General features: G+C 35.7%; 5 protein-coding genes across 11 annotated transcripts in view; 2 read left to right on the forward strand and 3 right to left on the reverse strand.

Moving 5' to 3' along the window:
- The first annotated feature begins 24 nt into the window (after positions 1-24).
- On the forward strand, positions 25-410 carry LOC140979178 (uncharacterized). The gene is made up of 2 exons (XM_073444511.1): positions 25-230; positions 281-410. The coding sequence occupies exons 1-2, from the start codon at positions 25-27 to the stop codon at positions 408-410; spliced, it is 336 nt and encodes a 111-aa protein (XP_073300612.1).
- A 494-nt stretch (positions 411-904) lies between these two features.
- LOC140978160 (stem-specific protein TSJT1-like) lies at positions 905-2845 on the reverse strand. The gene is made up of 4 exons (XM_073442990.1): positions 1996-2845; positions 1687-1927; positions 1483-1603; positions 905-1281 (listed from the first exon to the last, which is right to left on the reverse strand). Exons 1-4 carry the CDS (start codon positions 2199-2201, stop codon positions 1085-1087), a joined length of 765 nt encoding a protein of 254 aa, XP_073299091.1. The 5' UTR covers positions 2202-2845; the 3' UTR covers positions 905-1084.
- A 175-nt stretch (positions 2846-3020) lies between these two features.
- LOC140978159 (E3 ubiquitin-protein ligase JMJ24-like) lies at positions 3021-8968 on the reverse strand. 5 transcript variants are annotated; one of them, XM_073442989.1, is made up of 14 exons: positions 8823-8968; positions 7729-8306; positions 7342-7481; positions 7171-7270; positions 6924-7056; positions 6773-6827; positions 5853-6537; positions 5352-5681; positions 4637-5035; positions 4472-4544; positions 4154-4239; positions 3535-3654; positions 3360-3430; positions 3021-3237 (listed from the first exon to the last, which is right to left on the reverse strand). In XM_073442989.1, exons 2-14 carry the CDS (start codon positions 8239-8241, stop codon positions 3138-3140), a joined length of 2805 nt encoding a protein of 934 aa, XP_073299090.1. In that variant the 5' UTR covers positions 8242-8306; positions 8823-8968; the 3' UTR covers positions 3021-3137. The 5 variants fall into 5 exon arrangements, with proteins under 5 accessions (XP_073299090.1, XP_073299085.1, XP_073299086.1 ...); XM_073442984.1 differs by having other exon boundaries at positions 7714-8306; XM_073442985.1 differs by having other exon boundaries at positions 7714-8306; positions 8797-8941.
- A 3303-nt stretch (positions 8969-12271) lies between these two features.
- Positions 12272-13873, forward strand: LOC140978158 (uncharacterized). Its single transcript, XM_073442983.1, has 5 exons — positions 12272-12355; positions 12468-12597; positions 12679-12974; positions 13044-13145; positions 13270-13873. The coding sequence occupies exons 3-5, from the start codon at positions 12816-12818 to the stop codon at positions 13339-13341; spliced, it is 333 nt and encodes a 110-aa protein (XP_073299084.1). The 5' UTR covers positions 12272-12355; positions 12468-12597; positions 12679-12815; the 3' UTR covers positions 13342-13873.
- A 3423-nt stretch (positions 13874-17296) lies between these two features.
- Positions 17297-18949, reverse strand: part of LOC140978849 (uncharacterized) — a 3490-nt gene continuing 1837 nt past the window's right edge. For 2 of the 3 annotated variants that reach the window (XM_073444083.1, XM_073444082.1), the window contains one exon: positions 17307-17654. In XM_073444083.1, the coding sequence (XP_073300184.1) occupies positions 17511-17654 (144 nt within the window). In that variant the 3' untranslated portion in view covers positions 17307-17510. Of the gene's footprint in view, positions 17990-18949 lie in introns of all 3 variants that reach the window. The other variant, XM_073444084.1, reaches the window with a different exon arrangement.

Raw genomic sequence — 18949 nt, forward strand, 5'->3', positions numbered from 1 at the left:
TAAAGAACTACGAAAACTCCGTGGATGGCGTTTCAGCAGTACTTTGTGCAAGAATGTGGACCTGAAAATATTTCTGCTTGTTTCGATTGCAGCATATGCTTGGAATTTGCTCGTGATCCAGTAGTAACGCTCTGTGGCTACCTCTACCGCTGGCCCTGCATATACAAATGGTTTAATTCCCAGAGCGTATCCCCCGCCCCAAATGAGCTCCCCTATGCGGCTATGCCCCCGTCTGCAAGGCTGAAATTTCTGAGAAACCCATGATCCCTTTATACGGCAGGGGACTCTCTTTTTCCAAACCTGAACAAGAAGCCGACGCCATCCCTCCTAGGCCATCGGCCAGTGGCATACAGCACCTCCCTTCACATAATCTTCATGAGGATGAGCAGAATATACTAGATACAGGCTGATAAATCTTTGAACAGGGTTACCATTTTTCCATTCTGCTGCATTCTCTCGTGTCTTCTCCTGTTCTGAGCTTCGAGACCATATATACAAATCTATTCACGATTTTATAGATTTGTATGAAGTTCTGGGGCTTTTGTTTGTCCCTGTTTGTCGAAGAGATGATAATTAGCAGTCTTGTACAATGTTCAACTTCATTGAAATGATAAATTTGGCCTGAATTTCGACCTTGTTGATCATTAGTTTTTTTTTTTTTGAATGACGATATATTCACCATTTGTAAGCTTTGGTATACCATACAAGCAATGAGTTACTAGGGACGGGTCTAGCAGTGACAAGCAGATATCCAATTGCATTTTGTAAATAAAAATACTTTTTTCAATTTTTACTTTTAAAAATATAAATTTCATATTCCAAAATACACTAATTGCCAGTTCCGATCAAAACTCACGCGGCACTGAGGCACGAACTACAGAATAGAAGAAAAAAATCTTCGGGATGCAGCATCGAAGGTGATCATTTAAATACGATACTTCGGAGTTCAGACTCAGTGGCTTTATTCGTCCAATACTAGTAAACCGAATGTACAAATCTTTTCAAGAAAACGAAACACCCCAATTACTCTATGGGTTGTGTGGTTTGATTCATTAGTGTGAATTGAGAAAAGAAAGCGTGATTACTAGCCGTCAAAGATAGCGGCACCAGCCCAATTCGTTGCGCTGCCGGTGCGGGGGATGCTGTGAAGTCTGGTAAAGAGGTCTACTCGAAAAATGACAGCATTGATATGCCCGTGATTATCTACTTGAGGGATACCTACCACCTTATGAAGTGGATGATCAAAACTCATTAGCCCGCTCTTGTTTATGAAGAAGCAGCCTGCAAGATTTCGTAAACTTGGATTTCCATGCACATTTTTTAAAGTCCAAACAAACGGGACCGACCCGGCTAAAAATATAGTATATCAAGATTTTTACATTTTTTAAAGTCCAAACAAACGGGACCGACCCGGCTAAAAATATAGTATATCAAGATTTTTACTTCAGTTCATGGAAAACAGTAGAAATCACCAAATTTTACCTGGAGGGAAGGGAGTGTAGCAACTTCCACAGGTAACAGAGATGACATTTGGATCGTCAGTGCATACTAAGGATCCATCCGATGCAGTTCCCCAATGAAATTGCACGCGTCCATCACCATCCTGCAAAAAAGTTGGCCATCATAATTTGAGTAATTATGATAATTTGTTGCTGATCTCAACAAATATTTGAAGACGACACAAACCCTGGCAAGAAAAAGAGTGGAGTCTTTGGTATCAAACAGAATGAAAGCAAAACTTCCATGGAGTTGTTTGACAACTTGATCGGCTGGATAGGGAGCACGATCCCGCAATACTTTGTAGGCTTCAACTATAACCATGGCTTCCGTAGCTTGTCTCGCAAGCCCGTAATGTCGTCTCAAATCACGAGTATTGAACAACGCCCCCGAAAACAGGCAGGATATCTCATCTATCACTACAATTGATCTGTAAAAATAACGTAAAAATCAGCGCCAGATGTAGCTGCCAATGTCGAAAAAGTTTCATATATATACCTGGGTTGAACTGGATTTTCATTTTCATGTGACAAAGCCAAGAAATTTCCATTAGAAAGGTTGTAGAAAGTGGCATCAGATCTCCAAGAACGAAAAGTTTCTGCCATTTCTCGTGGGGAGCAGTTCAAACAGCTGTTTCTTCTTTCAAAAGGAAGACTCAATTCTTTTGGAGGGTTGCCGATTGTACTCTCGAAAACGGCCAACATTTTGAAGCAAAGCAGAGGGGATATGGAGAAACCCGCGATCAAATTTAGCAGTAAAGATGGTTACGATGGACTCTCTGCATGGATGTTTATCCATAATTTTGTTTTGGCAACTGATACAGGCGGCACCTGTTGAGGATACACGTGTATAATTATGAGAGATGTAAGCCTTTTTTAAAATTTTAAAAAAAATCCTTTATGGACCATGGTTGAGTAATTGGTTTTCTTGTTTAACAAATCGAAGGCAAGAGAATTAGTCGAGACGAATGTATGATGGTCCATATCTCGACTCCATAAAATTTCAAATTCCAAAAGATGATAGAAAAAATTAACCAGAGTTTATTTTGCGTTCGATTTTTGTGACTTGAGTCAACTGTCAAGTGACCAAATCAACCGTTGCTCTGTTAAAAGCAGATTTCTTTTCATACATATATATATAATTATGAATCTTAATCCATCTCTGTCCATTTTGAGAAGTTCGAAATGATTCTCTCTCTTTACTTCTTAGTTGGTTTGCGGTTCTTAAATTTCTCTTGTTGAATACAGTTGAGCTTATCAACGCTCTTGTTTTATTACATCTAAGACTTTTAATTTCATCTCCAATTTTTTAGTTGGATCAGTCAATTTTAATTTATGCCTTGCAAAACTCCATTTGAAATCTGTTGCTTTTCGTTAATTTCTTCTGAAGCAACTTTGATTGAAATATGCAAAAACCAAGAGAACGCATTTTTTAAACAGAAAATTAACATCTGTATATATTATAAGAAATAATTATTATATCCAACGTTGCGTGTTCATGGGCGAAAATAAACATAGAAAAACTGCAAAAATTAAATAGCTACAGTTTTGCAGAATTACAAGACAATGCATTCACATATATGTGTGCAAGTACCAAAACTTGAGAAATATTTCACCCATACCATATACATCTTAGAACTGTCAAGAACAAGTGACCTGTCTTTGTTTTACCATTCTTTCCAAATGTTTAGAGACCAATGCAGTTAGATTAGGATCCTCAAAACCAAGTTCGGGGCCCAGTCTGCAGCAAAAATACAGAGACAAAAAGACCCCATTAACCAACCAATCAATCAATCAATTAATGTTCCTTCTAGCTATCATCGTTTAGAATGATAACAAGGTTGCATCTTAAGAAATGCTTACTTTGGATCAAGAACTATCTTCTGAACTTCTCTTATGGCTGAACTTGCTGCGTATAATGATATTTTTCCCACCTGAAATGATTATATGGTTCAGATTACTTCCAACAAAAACAATAAAGACAGACAACTGGGTGGCCAACGGGATATGAGGTGAAGAAAAAGAGAATATGCCTGACCTCCAATATCTGAAGTTTTGCTTCATGGTCATTTGGAAGACCTCGAATTTCTTCAGACAATCTTATAGCTTCTGGTAAACTTTCAGGGGAGAGAAAATCGAGGCCCAACTGAACTGAGGACTGGAAATTGCACGAATGAAACAAACATGCTAAGTTTACATTAAGCCTTTCAAAGTTCATATTCCAATAAAGGAAATCTTCAGATCCTTAACTAAATGAAAAAATGTGCTCGACAATCAGATTTATGTAAGTTGCTCCCTGTTGATATACACAAAACCGAATCCCCAAAAACTTTAATACCTAAATTCATGCTAAAGTGCAACTAGGGATCAAAGTGGATCACAGATATCATGTTAGTTAAAGAACCAGGCAGGCCAGAGACAGATATCGAGATAAGGATCCTTGAATAAACTGTTTATATGTTAAAGAAATATTCAAGGCCAAAATGTTCCAGGTCACATAAGTATCAGTGCACATCACATCTTAAGGATAGAATAAGAGGATAGAATAACATGAGAACCATTTGGGACGGGACTAATATGATTGATATCTTTTCAGTCAGAGTAAACATAAATAGCTGGCCACATATGCTAAAAGAGTGTTGAAATCTGCAATTCACCTGAATATGCCTTGCTTGGAAAGGACATCCAGCAGGGATGAAGATAGCTTCACCTATGTGATGTTCAAATGACCAAGGCTCCACTTCTGAGAGAAGAGTAAAACCAATTCACTAAAAAAAATATTTCTATAGTAGAAAACTAGCAATACACTTTTGACATGGAAAATATTCTCCATTGTGGAGTAAAACTGTAAAAGATGAATTCAAAACAAGAATGTTTGGCACGACTGCAAACACGTAACAAAAAAACAGTTGCCCAAACAACTGTAAAGTCTGCAACAGGCAAACTAGTGTAATTAAAAAAACTTGGCCACCTACCAAATTCTTCTTTCAGCTGTCTTTTGTGATGCCTATTCAAATATATTACCCCATCATAAAGAGACTGGGATACCTGAAGTAAAAGAGCACATTAGCAACAAAGACAATCATATGACCTTTGTAAACGAAAAATTTTAAGTTGCTAAACCAAGAAAAATAAATCACATTATCATTAAAGATATTGTCCGCCCTCCCAAGTTCCTTCCAGTGATTTCTTATATACTCAATCAGCAGGGGTACATCCTTTCGGTGGAACACATCCCATAAAGCTCCAACTTGAGATTTGTCAGAATTGTTTACTCCAGCTCTGTTCTCTGCATAATTGACAGCTGTCTCTTTGTCAAGATAACTTTTGTCGGTTTTGTGGCCATCCCTTGTCACTGTATCATTTGGATGAAGAGTTGTAACAGGACCAACCTCTCCACCAGGTGATGATTTTGAGTGAATTTCAGGGTTAATACATGATTGTTCTTCAGCAGATATTCCCCCAGACTTTTGTGTCCTCTCGATCTTAGTAGGCATACCTTGTGACTCCACTTCACTAATATGAACCAAAAGAAATACCTGATCACAGAAGAGAAGAGGTAAGTCCTCTAGATATCTTTGACATGGTAGTTGGATGTACATTAAAAAGACACTAAAGAAAAGACAAGGTATGATAATTTTTCCCCTCTGGGAATTTCAGATGAGACTGAGGGCAAAACAAAGAAAGCTCTCGCCTCCGTCCTTCCTCCACTATTCTCATCCTTTAGGAGCCCTTAAGGCCATAACTCATGGACATGTGCAGCTGGCCGGAAAATTAGCGCAAAACAAGAAAATCACACAATAATACAATAATGTTAGGTAGAAAGATTGCAGAGATAAGAGACTTGTCTCTCACCATGTCACGCATATTAAGACGAAGATTATCTGTCGAATCACCCTGACCAATCTCTTTGTGCATCCCATAAGTAATAAATATCTTAGGACCCACGTCGTTCTGCAAGGAATAATGAGGCAATTTTGCAGCAACATTTAGGAGACCCCACTTGGAATGGATGAACTCGAGCAAGGGGAGTTGATTGATGAATTCAGATCTATGGCACAACAAAAACTCTTCTGAAGCACTCGGAGAAGGCCAATCCTTCAATTTTAATAACTGTGGCCGACCATTTTCATGAATTCTACCATCAAAATATCCTTTCATAAATTCCCCAAGTTCAATATTAATCTGCAATTCGCATAGCAAAAACAATTAACATGCATGTTTTAGAGAGAAGCTAAGTATCAAGGTATAATGATACAAAGGAAAATGATGAGAGCAGCATGAAATTTGTAAATGACAAAAGATTAGGCGCAACCCTAGATACCAACAAAATTAAGTAAATTGATTCCAATATACCTCGGTCCAGTCAAAGTAATCAACAGCTTTCACAAATTTGTTGGCATCTTTAGTTTTCTCTTCGTTCGTCTCCTTAATTCCACTCCATATGACCATAGGATCCCAAATGGACATTGCAGATGTACCAAAAATCTCCTTAATGATAACAGGTTTCCCCTTGTTCCAGTGCATTCTGAAGTCTCCAATCCCTCCATCTTTAACATCTTGTGAAGATGGATGGTACAAAAGGTTATCATCTTTCTCTCTATTAGCATCCTGGCATTGCGTGAGGTCAAATCCAGTTTTCTCCAGGTTATCAGAATTACATACCTTGCAACCATTGACCATTTCTTCAACATTTTTTACAAGTTTTGCAACCCAATTCATCTTAAATATGCGCTTCAACGTTAAAAGATCGGATCCACAACCCCCATGTTCCTTTTTAGGGCATGAAATGCTGCCATCAGCATTAGCTTTCCAATCAGGATACCTTCTACACAAATTTAGCTTAATATCCGATAACTTTATGTGCTCAAACATCATTACTTCAACTTGATCATCACTTTCACCCGTAATCTGTTTCATTTCGACATTTTTTGATGGGTTAGATGCTTTTCTCATATCTTTGCAGCAGTTAAGGCACATATCATATGAGCACTTTGTACAATGTCGATGATAATCAATGATGGGCATTCTGCAGGAATTACTGAAAAAGAGAAGTGTTCAAAAGCTTCACAAATCATATTTTATTAGATCAAAATAAATTTAATTGGTTCAACATAAGCATACAAAAAGGAGTGAAGACACATTAGTGATCATAAAGATGCCATTAGCATCCCCCACTCACTAGGGAGAATAAAAAACTGATGGAAGAACAAAACATTTTCAGTACAATAGGGAAAAAATGCAAACAGAATGTGAATGAATCTTTATACGCTTACCAACACATTTGTTCATCGGCACTTATTTTAGTCCTGACAAGGTCTATTTCGTTTCCTGCAATAATGATAAAAAATAAGTTTAACCCCCGTCATGGAAGATGTGATTCACGGATCAGCCTCAATATACTACTAATGAACAAATGAAACATACCTCGAAGTCTTTTTTCCAGCTCTACCTCAGAAGACTGTTCAGAATGGATCTGCTTCACAATCGGAAGCACAGCAGATAAAAGACAATAGAGGTACTGCAATTTTTCTTTGGCTGGTATCTCGCGTATCCTTGTCTTACCAGAACATATATAAAAACAATTGTAAGGAATTCATAATGCATCTTGAAAAAAGTTGAAAATTATGATAGATCCTAACTAAGGACAAACTGCTTAGGGAAAAAATTAAACCTTAATCAGGTTATCCCCTCGTAAGCAAACCCAACAACTGCATGTACCACGACATGCAGGACAAACCCTTTGAATCTCCTCCACTGGGATGCCAGGATACCTGACAAATGATGGGTCACATGTAGGGAGGGAAACGAGAAACAAATCCTTAGAAAATTATATTTGCCTCACCATGTAGAGATACAACTATCACAATATCCTCTTCTATCACATTTAAGGCACCAAATCATTTCCCTGTCATCACGACGACATTGATGGCAAGGTTGTCCCCTAGTATCATCAGAAGATTCCAAGCTTCCATCAGAAGTCTCCTGAAATGAAAAGTGCCCCTCAGTAGAATTTACACTGACAAAGAAGCATTCTAATTTCTACTTAAGAAACTAGTACTAAGAACTGAACAACTGTTGTAGGTAACTGTCTATAAACCTCAAAACGATGAAAAAATAAACTTCCAACCAAGTTCTAAAGAGTTTTGGAAGGTAGCACAGAAACTAGAGAGAGTAGAATAATTTGATTTTGCGTAGAATGAAGCACACCACTCACCATTTTAGGACTAACCTCAAATGTCTTTTGTGATCTGCTTCTGGATGAATCCACGGCAGATGTTGGTGGTGTTCTACAAGACCTTCGACTTTCCTCGTACTCTGATCCGTCAAGGTCATCGGTTGACCTTAGAGAACTTCGAGCTGAAAAGCTCCTACCTGAGGGGATTTCAGGTGAATAGTTAACCTGTCCTTTAGGTAATTTATCCTTTTTCTTCGTCCCAGAGGCCGAGCCAGAATAGTCCCCAAATTGTGCACTGAGTGGTAGATCCATTTCGTCACTCTTGCTTTCCAAGTAGACATCACTTTCACCAGTAAATTTCCTCTTAGTTTTCTTTATACTTGCACGCATTGCAGAATTTGCTGCCCTCTTCTTTGCCTGGATGTAATGCTTTTCGCAAACTGTCTTATCAGGCATGGACATGGCGGTGCATCTCCATTGTTTCCCATCGGACCTCTTACACCGCAAATCATCAGGAATCCCAATATTGTCCTCACCTACTCCAGAGGACAACCGTGGATGGTCCATAATAAAAGTGTCTTCTCAAGATTTTATTGCGAGAAAAGAAAACACCCAAATCTTGTACTCTCAACCTGTCATCGTCATAGTTCAAACATAAATTATAAAAGCAAACATCCGCGACAAGTATCAATTCATCTTGGATGAAACAATAAACCAATTCGAGAAAGAAATTCCTTAGAACTACAAAACCAAACCCAGCTAGAGAATTTGACATAAAGATCACAGAACTTGTTACAATCTCGTTAGACAAGTGATTTACGGGAACTTAACCAACGGCAAACCTTTCAAAATTTTAAAAACTTCAGAACTACGGCTCTTACTACTGATAACGTCGCAAACATAGACATCATCATAAAATCATGCTAGTCGAATGCAATGAATAGATACAGAAACAAGATGCCACCTTAAAAAAAATTAAATCTTGCTTCTACAATAACATAAAGAATCAGAAGCCTGTTTTTTTCCAAAAAAACAACAAAAATTAAAAAACCTCAACCCGTGAAATCAGTACTTCCAAACAGAACATAGCCCTAAAAAGCAGATAGATGAGCCCGGGCATGCCTGGCTATATAGTGTGATGTGCGTACCACCAAGCGCCGACGGGAAGAGAGAGAAACAACAGGCGACGGAGCTGTCCACCCGAGTTGAGGCAGCAGAACCAAAACGAAGTCGTCACAAATCTCGCGTTAAGAATTTATTATTAGTTAATTTTAAAATTATGGGAATTTAGTAGGAATGAAATAGATTTTTTTTTATTCTGAAAAATGATTTTTTTAATAAGCATGATGTATACATATATTCATACATAGTCTTCGACCATTAATCCAAAGACTGAAGAGTCTTACAATGTAAAACAAAATATAAATTCTTTTTATTCAAAGAAATGTTATTGGCAGCAGCATTTCCGACCGTTTAGACCATCTACAATCATGACACCACATTGGTGCCACACCATTGTGGTGCCATGATATTTCACTCCAATCCAGCACCAGAACTGGCGCTGGATTGGAGGAGCTGCTCCACATGTGCTGCGCCACAATTTTATTTTTATTTTTTTAGTTTTTAATTTGATTAATTTAATATAAGTGTTTAATATTTAATTAATTAATATTTTTTTGAAATTTTAATTATAAAATTTTTAATATTCTGATTAGAAATTAATTAAGTGTAAAAATAAAAAAATAAAAAAAACATAGATTAAATTAATAATGTGTTAAAATAATACAATACATAAATTATAATATTTAATTATCAAATTATAAATAATTAACATAAAACAGAAATATTAATATTGAAAAGAAAAAAAATATTCTTGGAATATTCTATTGTAGTGTAAAATGTAGTGCAATGTGGTTGGAGATGATTTTAGTGTAACACCAATGTAGTGCAGTGGATTGGAGATGGCCTTACACCAAATAAATAAATAAATAAATTTTATATATTTATTGAACAAATTTAGTTCAATCAAATCAAACGATTATTTTTTAAAAAATACTAATAACTGTTAGGGACGAAGTTCCGACCTTGATAGTAAAAAGTGTTTATTTAGATCCATTTTGTCTTTTCCTTTCTCTATCCGATGTTTACAAACTATATGATTATTAAGAGCATCTCCAGCTCTGTACGTTTTAGTGCAAAGAGATGTTATCCAATAGAGCTGCGTTGTTTTGGTAAAATAGTATAGCCCTCTTATTTATTTTTTTAGTTTTTTAAGTTTTTTGTTTTTATTTATTATAAATATTTGTATTAAAGATTATAGATATTATTTAAATAATAGTATAATATTTATTTTATTATTTTAATAATTAGATATTTAATTATAAAAATTAAAATATTTAATCAAATAAATTTGTAAATAGATTTTTAAATAATTTTATTTATACTAATTAAAAACATTTAATTAATGGTTTGATTTAATTATTTATAAATAATATAATAGTAAAATATAAATGAAAATTTTAATGCAATAATACAATTTGTAAAAATACAATATAACAATTGAAAATTTTAATTTTAACACAAATATAAATATAAAATATAACAATTAATATATGTAAAATAAAAAGAATATTCTGATAATATGTTTTTTTGTGTAAGATTTGAAATAAATTGATTGGAATTGGACGTTGAATTTGATGTAGAAATTCAATTATTATAGTGCAAAACTTGTATTATAATAGAATTAAGAGTTGAAGATGGGTTTAAGTGTTTAAAATAGAGTACAGCAGAGTGAAGAAGTTGGATGATAGCAAAGGAGCCAAACCACAATCAGAAACTTGTACGGCAAGATCATCATCGACCAACACATTAGCAGACGTAAAGTTCCCGTGAACAATTTGTGGTTGACAAACCTCGTGCAAATATCTTCACGAAGAAACAAGAAGAACGAGACTCGAAATATTAGCAGTTCAAGAAATGACCAGAAAATGTTCAGCACCCAAAAGTCATTGAGCATTTATCAAACTAAGAACTTCTTTGACCTCTCAGACATCATTCCTTAATCCTTATCGTATTTTTTAGTAACTTTCTCGATGAAATTAACTTACGGACTAATTACATCAGGTCCATGTGAAAAGTTTAAAAGGGCATAAAACCCCCTAAAAATATCAATAAGCTACTATATCCTCCATCTTTTAAAAAAAACAAGCTCTTTCAACTCGTGTTAAAAAAATGCTTCATTTTGAATATAGATTATGTAAACAGGAGAAGACAACAATAAAAACTTGTAGTATCAGATAGAAATTATTGTATTACAAGTGATACGTGTCAATTTCCAATTTGGACTTGATAAAAAAAATGAAAGAAAAAGCGTATATTCGATGATCGTAACATTAATTTTCAATTATAAAGAGCTAAAATTAAGTATATAACTTTTTAATTGCAAGAGGTGAGCTATCTTTGTCTCTTTTTATCTCACTCCACAAGTTTCTAATAATGCAATCTCACGTTTCATTCACTAAGTGGAAGATAAAGGGATGTAGGTAAAAAAAAATATAACAAGAGAAACGGAGATTTGTAACCGAATTAGAGACCGATATTTATTTTGGTCTCTAATTTGAAACCGAAGTTTGTAATCTCGGTCGCTACATATATTTTCGTCACGTATTTTATTTAATATTATTTTTTATCTCGATTTTTTATTCTACTCACAAATTGGAGACCGAATTTTTATTTAGGTCTCTAAATTGAGACCGATTTGTTTTTTCGGTCTCTAATTTCAGACTGAAATATTAAAGTGGTCTCTAATAAAACCCAAATATCTTTAAACCCCCTGCGTTCCTCTCGCTCCAGTCCTCTCAAAACCTAAAAAATTTGCGCTTTCAATTCTTCCAACACCATCGCCGCTTGTCGCCGTCTACTGTTGCCGCCGATACAAGGTGTCTTCCATAGCTACTAAAGTAAAATAATGAACCCGTCCATTTTTTTAATAGCAATTTTAAGTTGACGAATTTTTACATATCGTCTCTTCTATTCTGATTTATATGGACTCTATTACGTGAAAGAGTAGTTGTTTTAGTGTTTCTAAGTATTGATTCTTCTGCCATTCACTGATATAGCCCATGGGTTCTGATTTTGACAGGGGACCATTCTAGTGTTTGATATTTGCGTGTTTATGTTTTCCTTCGTATTTGGTTCATTTTGTTAGGATATTGTAGTGTGGTTGAGCTTGTTGTGGTGGTTTTTTTTCATTTTGAGGCTGTTTATGTTCAACATTGGTTTTAGAATCGTACAGCTCACTTAGTGCATTGTAGGTGTTTGATTATTTTCCTCAATGAGTAAGAAGATTGCAAGGTCCATTTTTGGGAATACTTGGCATTCATCTTCTGATATTTGACCTTGAAGTTTTGAAATTCCTTGAGTTTTCATTTATGTTAGTGTAATAGTTGATTTAAATTTTCAAATTGTTTTCCTTTGTGATGGAGTGTAAAGTGTTAATAATCATTTGAATTATGAATTACATATTTCTTATTTAAAATGGCTTGTTTTTTTTTAGAATGCCTCAATCAATTTTCATTTTTTTTTCCTGTTAGTAATCATTTGATTTTGCAGACATCATCATGGTTGACATTGCAGAAGAAGAAGTTGGTGATCGAATTGAGCTCAGAGTAGTGGGTAATAAGTAAGTATTTTTTTTAATAAGTAATAAGTATTTTATTATCTTTAAATTTTATAATATTCAATCAATTTTCATTTTTTTCATGTTTTAAATATTGATGAATTTTTCATTGCAGTTTTGTTCCTCATGGACATAGGGTTTCTGCATATATCACTTCTAAGTTCAAACTACGACAGTATGCATTTGGCCATACATGGGGACATTTAGATGAAGATGGAAAATATTTTTACTACAAAGAGTTTTTGGTAAGAAGTTAAATACTAATAATAATAATAATAGAAACAATAATAATTATTTTTTTGTTTATGTTGGTTTAAACATTGCAGAAGATATATACATGGCAACCTGTGAAAGAGAAACAATTTAAGTCAACATGGAATTTGTATTGTCAACAACTATACAAAAAACTGTTGCACAAATGGAGAAAAAAGATTCATCCGCCAACACAAGTTCTTATTAATATATGGGCTGCATGGCAGATTGTTTGGAGCGGTGTAAAATGGAAAAAAAAAAATCAGAGATAGCTACAAATAACAGAAATAGTGAGGTGGCTAGCACAGGCACTGGAGTTACTAAGCACACGGCCGGATCACGCTCTATAATTGAGCATACTTTGAAATTGGTGAGTTTCAAATAATATATTTCATTCGTTAATATTACAGACTTAGCATATTTGAACTTGTTTGTGCAGGAAGCGGATTTAAAGCGAAAAAATGATTGTTGGGAGGTGTTTCGAATTACACATCGTCACAAGGATGGAACATTTGTCGATGCACGATCTCAAGCTATAGATGTAAGTATTAAAAAGTTATTAGTAAATAATATAGTTCCACCATTTTCAATGTTTGAGTGTTAAAAACTCATCTTTTTTCTGTTGGATTTGATTTTACTTGCTGAACTTTTTTTCTTTGACATAGGATAACATGACCACAAGAATTTCCGAGATATCTCAAGCTACTACAGAGGGGGAGGAGCCACATACTTCATAACAGGATGTCATAAACGACATATATTATGAGGTTGTTGGAGGGATGAAGAAAAGATGCATTTATGGACTTGACTCCCAAGCAAAAGTTGCCTTTCCTCATGCGACGTTTGCTTCTACAGGACAAGTTCGTCCAAGTAGCTCATGTGTTGAGATACAAGAGTTGAGGGTAGAGAATGCAGATTTGAAGACTCGAGTTACTGAATTGGAGGAAAAGATGCGTGAATTCATGGCTCGTATGGTGTTTTCGCAAACATTAGAACCTCCTTCTGCTTTTCCAGACTTTTCTTTACCTATTAGAGATTCTGATGAGACTCAAGCTCCTTAGACACCGTCCTAATAGGTAAAGTTTGAGTTTCGATTGGATTGACATGTAAATGTTAGGAAGTGGTTGAACATTTTGTAGAATAAATTGACATTTGTTTTGGATATTTGACACTTGAATAGTTGGTATAAATATTTGTATTGATTTTGGTGTTGATAAGTTGTGGCTTGGAATAATTGTTTTGATGTTAATACTGTGTTGTGTTTTTTGGATGGTTATGTTGATTGATTATGCGTATTGTGTTGTGTTTGGATTGGTGTAAATAACAGGAACTGGAGAGGAAAAACAATATCTAATTTAGATACCGATTTCTTGAATTCAGTCTCTAACTTAAAGACTGATTGTGTTGCATCGGTCTCTCATATAGAGACTGAATAATGAATCGGTCTCTATATTAGAGACTGACTTTAATTAGTCGGTATCTAAAGTAGAAACCACATATATAATATCGGTCTCTATTTTAGAGACCGATAACGTAAATGTGGTCTCTAATTTAGAGACCGATTAATTGGATCGGTCTCTCACAATTAGCGACCAAGGTTATTGATACCAACCAATTCGGTCGCTAATCGGTCTCTATTTTTCTGTAGAGACCGACTAGAGATCGATTTTTCGGTCTCTAATTTGTGTTTTTCTTGTAGTGATAAGTAGCCACTTAATGACAAAAAAATCATTCAAATTAAATTTAATTTTAAGCAACGAAACACCTTTTTTTTTAAAAATGGAAAAGCACATTTCTATTAGCCAAAAAAAACCTGCATTGTTTTTAAAAGGCCTGAAATGTGTGGACTTTCTCAACCTCTTGAACCAACAAATGAAGTCTAGACCCTTTCAACTTGAATTGTGGATTAAAAGTTAAAATCTATCATAATCCACAAAATCTACGAAGCCCAGTTTATTAAGCTAACGTAGCAAGAAATGTGAGTTAATATAATAATTAAAAATCAAACAACTTTCGATAATTTGTATTTCATCTGATACTAAGGTATAAAGTTTGGAACGAGACATCAAATTTGATATCAAATTATAACAATCAACTACGTTAACCAAAGAGAAAATCAGAACAACTATATCTATGTGTATGTGGCTGTATGCCCATGCAGGCGTTTTTAGATATAATGAATCCTCGATTGTCGATCAAAATGCGGGAAGTTCATCAATTTCGGGGTTGGCCTTTTATCCCGGAACGTGATTGCAGAAGCGGGGTGCATGTAGCGCATTTAGATGTTGTGGGGCGAACGAGAGAGACTTGATATAATAATATTTTACAGGGAAGTAGCTCGGATTGTAAATTCTCGTAACATGGAACAATAGCCTTTGATGTTGATGGATGGATCTATTCTCAAACTACTATTCGCTCACAAGAATTTTATTGCCACTACTCGATTTGTAGTTTTTAAAATTTTAATAAATAAATATTACATTGTTAAAGAATATTTTGAATCTTTTTTAAATTCTTTATGCACAATATTTACCTTTTTGGGGCACCTATTGACACTTGGATACTGCTCATATGATAACGGCACATACAATATTTAAAAAATCTACTGTCCAATAATTGGGAAGGAACAATTATGAATTATCCAGATATAAATTAAATTTTGTACTTGGATTTTAGATAGTAAAACGAAGTTAGAGATTAATAACATATAATACAATATACTACGAACTGTTTGATATGATTTATATCTTTTAGAAAAGAGTTTCCACTGTTCATATAAAATAAAAATAATGTTGTCATGCAATAGAATGATAAAGTATGATAAATCTCTATCAAGAAGTTCAGATGTTATCTCAATTTTGAGTTTGTCAATAGTTTGTCCAATATGACTTACTTGATCAATCCCAATTTATATATTATTACGTTGATATTTTCGATTTACCTAAAACACAAAAAAAATAACAAATTTAGGTTCTCAATTTTTTTTTTTTTTTTATGTCTTGTCTAGTCAATTCTCTTGCCAACTAGAGAAGGCCGCAAAAACTCGCCAGCAAACATAATAAATACATGCAATCTACGATTGATCTCTTTGAACTTTTTTCTCCTTCAACGCTACTCATCTCCAAACTCAAATCCGGCCGCAGTTGCCCCGTCGTATTCTCCGAAACTCACCCATTTATCGGCAGCTGAATTAATAGACTACCGATGGGTAGCTGCATTAGTATCAACCGAACCTCAGTACCTCCGAAGACAGTGAAGAAACATCAGAAATCGAAGTCTAACTGTACCAGAAAACAATGCCACAGCGGCGACGCTCGCAGTAAATCCCCGCCACCCACTCTACCATTTTCAGACGAAGAAACAGTCAAAGAAGTCCTCTCTGAAACCCCCGCCGTTCCTAAACAACTGTCACCTTTACCCCAACAAAACGAAACTCCGTTCATCAAGGCCGCGCCTTTGTTAACAGACTTTTCCAAGATTCCAGATGAAAAGCACCCAGAAGGTACAGTCACGAAGAAACCCTGCACGGCGTTTGGTGGTAACAAGCTCCAGGAGGAGGTGCCTGATATCTGTAACACCCACGGTGGCGGTGTTGGTGGTTTGGCAAAGATTAAGGAGAAGAGAGATAAAAAGTGCAATGGACGCGATGACGTCCGCGATGTATACCAGAAGTCTCCGGCGAGGCGGAAGAACCGTCCCTCCAGCGAGGTGAGGAAGGATAAGACGTTGGGGAAATATCCGGGTCGGGCGTCCGAATCTTCAGTGGATCGTTCGAGACCCGGATCCATATCTTCGTCCGGGCATGGGTGGAAGAAGGATGCCGGTGAAATTTCCGGAAGACGTTCAAGGTCTCCGGTGAGCCGAACAAATGGCGGGTCGTCAAAAACGGACCTAGGTCGGAGCCCATCATCCAGAAGGTTTGGGAAATCTCCTGGACGGGTCGGATCCGGGTTGGGGGATAGACTCCAGAAGGTGGACAAGTGGCCGCTTGAGATGCTTGAAAACCCGGTTGTATCCTTGGAATGTTTCATATTTCTGTAGTGGAAGGTGTGAAGTAGGGGGTTGTAAATTTTAATCAGTGATGGCTATTTTGGTCTTTAGACTTGATCTTACTCCCATATTTGATGTGATGTCGTAGCAAAAATAACAAATAATAATATAATTTTCATAGTCGTTTTTGTGGTTTTGTGTGATTGAAAGTCAAAGGCCGTGTTCCTTTTTTTAACAAAAGGTTGCGAGTTTTAATAAGTATATCTGGGACATTGTGCTTTTTTTCAAGTTTTATATTCAATCTTTGTATTATATATTTATAGGTAAAGCAAATTCCGATTAATTTATTAACAAAAACAGTTCCTTGCAAAGAAATTTATTTATAATAATAATAATTGTGAGCATATGTTAAAAATTAAAAGCATTTGATTAATCATATAAAAGGTCTAATTGAAAAGCCCATCTTATGGCTCTGATCTATGCATTCTATGTATTGCAGAGATTTTTGAGTACTGGAACAGAAATTGGATAGGATTTGAAGAGGTTAGGAATGAGTTTATTGTCAAGACAATTCACAACAAGACGGTGAAATCCAGTTCATTTGAATTCTTTCTACCAAGAATTTCCACCTCAACCGGACTGAATGTTATACTAAATACTGGTTACACCTTTTAGTTTCGAAAAATCTTATCTTATAAACCAAACAAACGAATACAGACAATGACCTAATTTAGCTCAAATTTTTAAGTTCATTACCATACAAAAGATTCAACACTGCATATACAATTATAAAAACATTGGTCAAGTACTAGTTTATATACACATCATCGTCATATCAGTCGGGATCAATGTCGAAAGAAATCAACATTCATGCATGGCACAACGTTCAGGTAGATATTGGCAAAAATGCAATACTTTATAGCCGTTCACGTTGATGTGAAGGCCACGAAACGTGCTCCGGAGGCAATGGAACCGGGGCAGGATGTGCGATGAACTTTGGAACACTGTCACCGGGCATCAGAACGGAAATAACTTTGGGTTGGATAGATTTCTGAAATCCCTGCAATGTTTAGATGAGATTTATAAAAGAGATCTGAATCGTTTTAATTTGGTGCTCAGAAGCAGCACCTTTGGCCAAAAACCTTCCACACTGTATCCACTGGTGATACATTCTCCACATCATATATAAAATTTCCACCCCATTATAAGTTCAATGACAACTTTAAATAAGGACTGATCAAACCAAAAAGGGACTAAACACATTGCAACAATAGGAGTCGGCCATGGTTATCTAAAATTGAGCAGGGAGGAGCACTAACGGCAACCAGGTGTGTGTTACAGGACGCAACGACCATCTAAGACTTGATCCATACAATAATTTCACTGAGCCCAACACTGCAAAGGTGACACAAACAGACCAAGGTCTTTACCATGTGATATATATGCCTGTAAAATGCGGAGATAGAGCTTAATCGCAGATGGATCTTCCCTAAAGCCTAAACCTCAGTTGAGATAACAGGACATTAAACTCCGTACCTTAGCGCATGTTGTCCAATGTAGAGACATGGCAGTTCCTTTCGAGACACCATATCTTACTAAACTCGTATTTAAGCACTCGTGAGAACATAGTTGTTGGAGTTAGTATGAAACGTTAAAGGTGGGTGGAAGGAAATAACTGAACAGAGAAACAAATGAAATTCCCAGGATATGGACCAATTATATTAATCATAAATATCATATCAGCAATGATGGGCATTGGGCCAAGAGCAGATTATATACATGGGCGACACTGATCCCAGAACAAAGAACTATAGTCAGGCTGAACGATCATAGCTTCAGGTATGCTGTACCACTGCTACCTCCGAACACGTTTAGCATGTCCGCGTTGAGACGATGCAACAACAAATGCAGTACAAGAATTGAAACGAAAATATAGACCAACATACCCGCAAAAATATTCATGCAAGGGCTGTCTCTATGTATATTCCGCGGAGCGCTAATATCACCGAGACTTTATGTAAAACAAGATCTCAGGAATCCTAAAGTTGACTAAATTTCGCCATAATTACATAAAACTTACTCTTATGTATTTTTTGTTCTAGACATTACTTTACCAAATGCCAATCAACAACCAGATTTAGGAGGGGAGGGAAAGACATATTATTCCGAAGTCCCACTAGAAAAATCATTGGCAAAACTATGCCAATCAGAACCTAAGTATTTCAGGAAATACGCACACGCCCTTGCTTTTCGAAAATTATGGAAACAAATGCTTAAAAAACAAAAACAAAGACCCCTCAAATGAAATATACATGTTACTTCACTCAACCGACAACTCTGTTTTCCATATATATA

The sequence above is a fragment of the Primulina huaijiensis genome, chromosome 6 (assembly GCF_012295235.1).
Source record: "Primulina huaijiensis isolate GDHJ02 chromosome 6, ASM1229523v2, whole genome shotgun sequence".
Lineage (NCBI taxonomy): Eukaryota > Viridiplantae > Streptophyta > Magnoliopsida > Lamiales > Gesneriaceae > Primulina > Primulina huaijiensis.

Coding starts and splice junctions, on each gene's coding strand:
- LOC140978158 (XM_073442983.1), top strand. CDS start 12,816: ATGGGCTGCATGGCAGATTGTTTGGAGCGGTGTAAAATGGAAAAAAAA. Junction 12,975..13,043: donor TTGAGCATACTTTGAAATTG/GTGAGTTTCAAA, acceptor TTGTTTGTGCAG/GAAGCGGATTTAAAGCGAAA. Junction 13,146..13,269: donor CACGATCTCAAGCTATAGAT/GTAAGTATTAAA, acceptor TCTTTGACATAG/GATAACATGACCACAAGAAT.
- LOC140979178 (XM_073444511.1), top strand. CDS start 25: ATGGCGTTTCAGCAGTACTTTGTGCAAGAATGTGGACCTGAAAATATT. Junction 231..280: donor CCCTATGCGGCTATGCCCCC/GTCTGCAAGGCT, acceptor TTTATACGGCAG/GGGACTCTCTTTTTCCAAAC.
- LOC140978159 (XM_073442984.1), bottom strand. CDS start 8,241: ATGGACCATCCACGGTTGTCCTCTGGAGTAGGTGAGGACAATATTGGG. Junction 7,482..7,713: donor TTGAGGTTAGTCCTAAAATG/GTGAGTGGTGTG, acceptor TTTTCATTTCAG/GAGACTTCTGATGGAAGCTT. Junction 4,545..4,636: donor ACAATATCTTTAATGATAAT/GTGATTTATTTT, acceptor CTTTTACTTCAG/GTATCCCAGTCTCTTTATGA.
- LOC140978160 (XM_073442990.1), bottom strand. CDS start 2,201: ATGTTGGCCGTTTTCGAGAGTACAATCGGCAACCCTCCAAAAGAATTG. Junction 1,928..1,995: donor GAAAATCCAGTTCAACCCAG/GTATATATATGA, acceptor TTATTTTTACAG/ATCAATTGTAGTGATAGATG. Junction 1,604..1,686: donor CCACTCTTTTTCTTGCCAGG/GTTTGTGTCGTC, acceptor ACTTTTTTGCAG/GATGGTGATGGACGCGTGCA.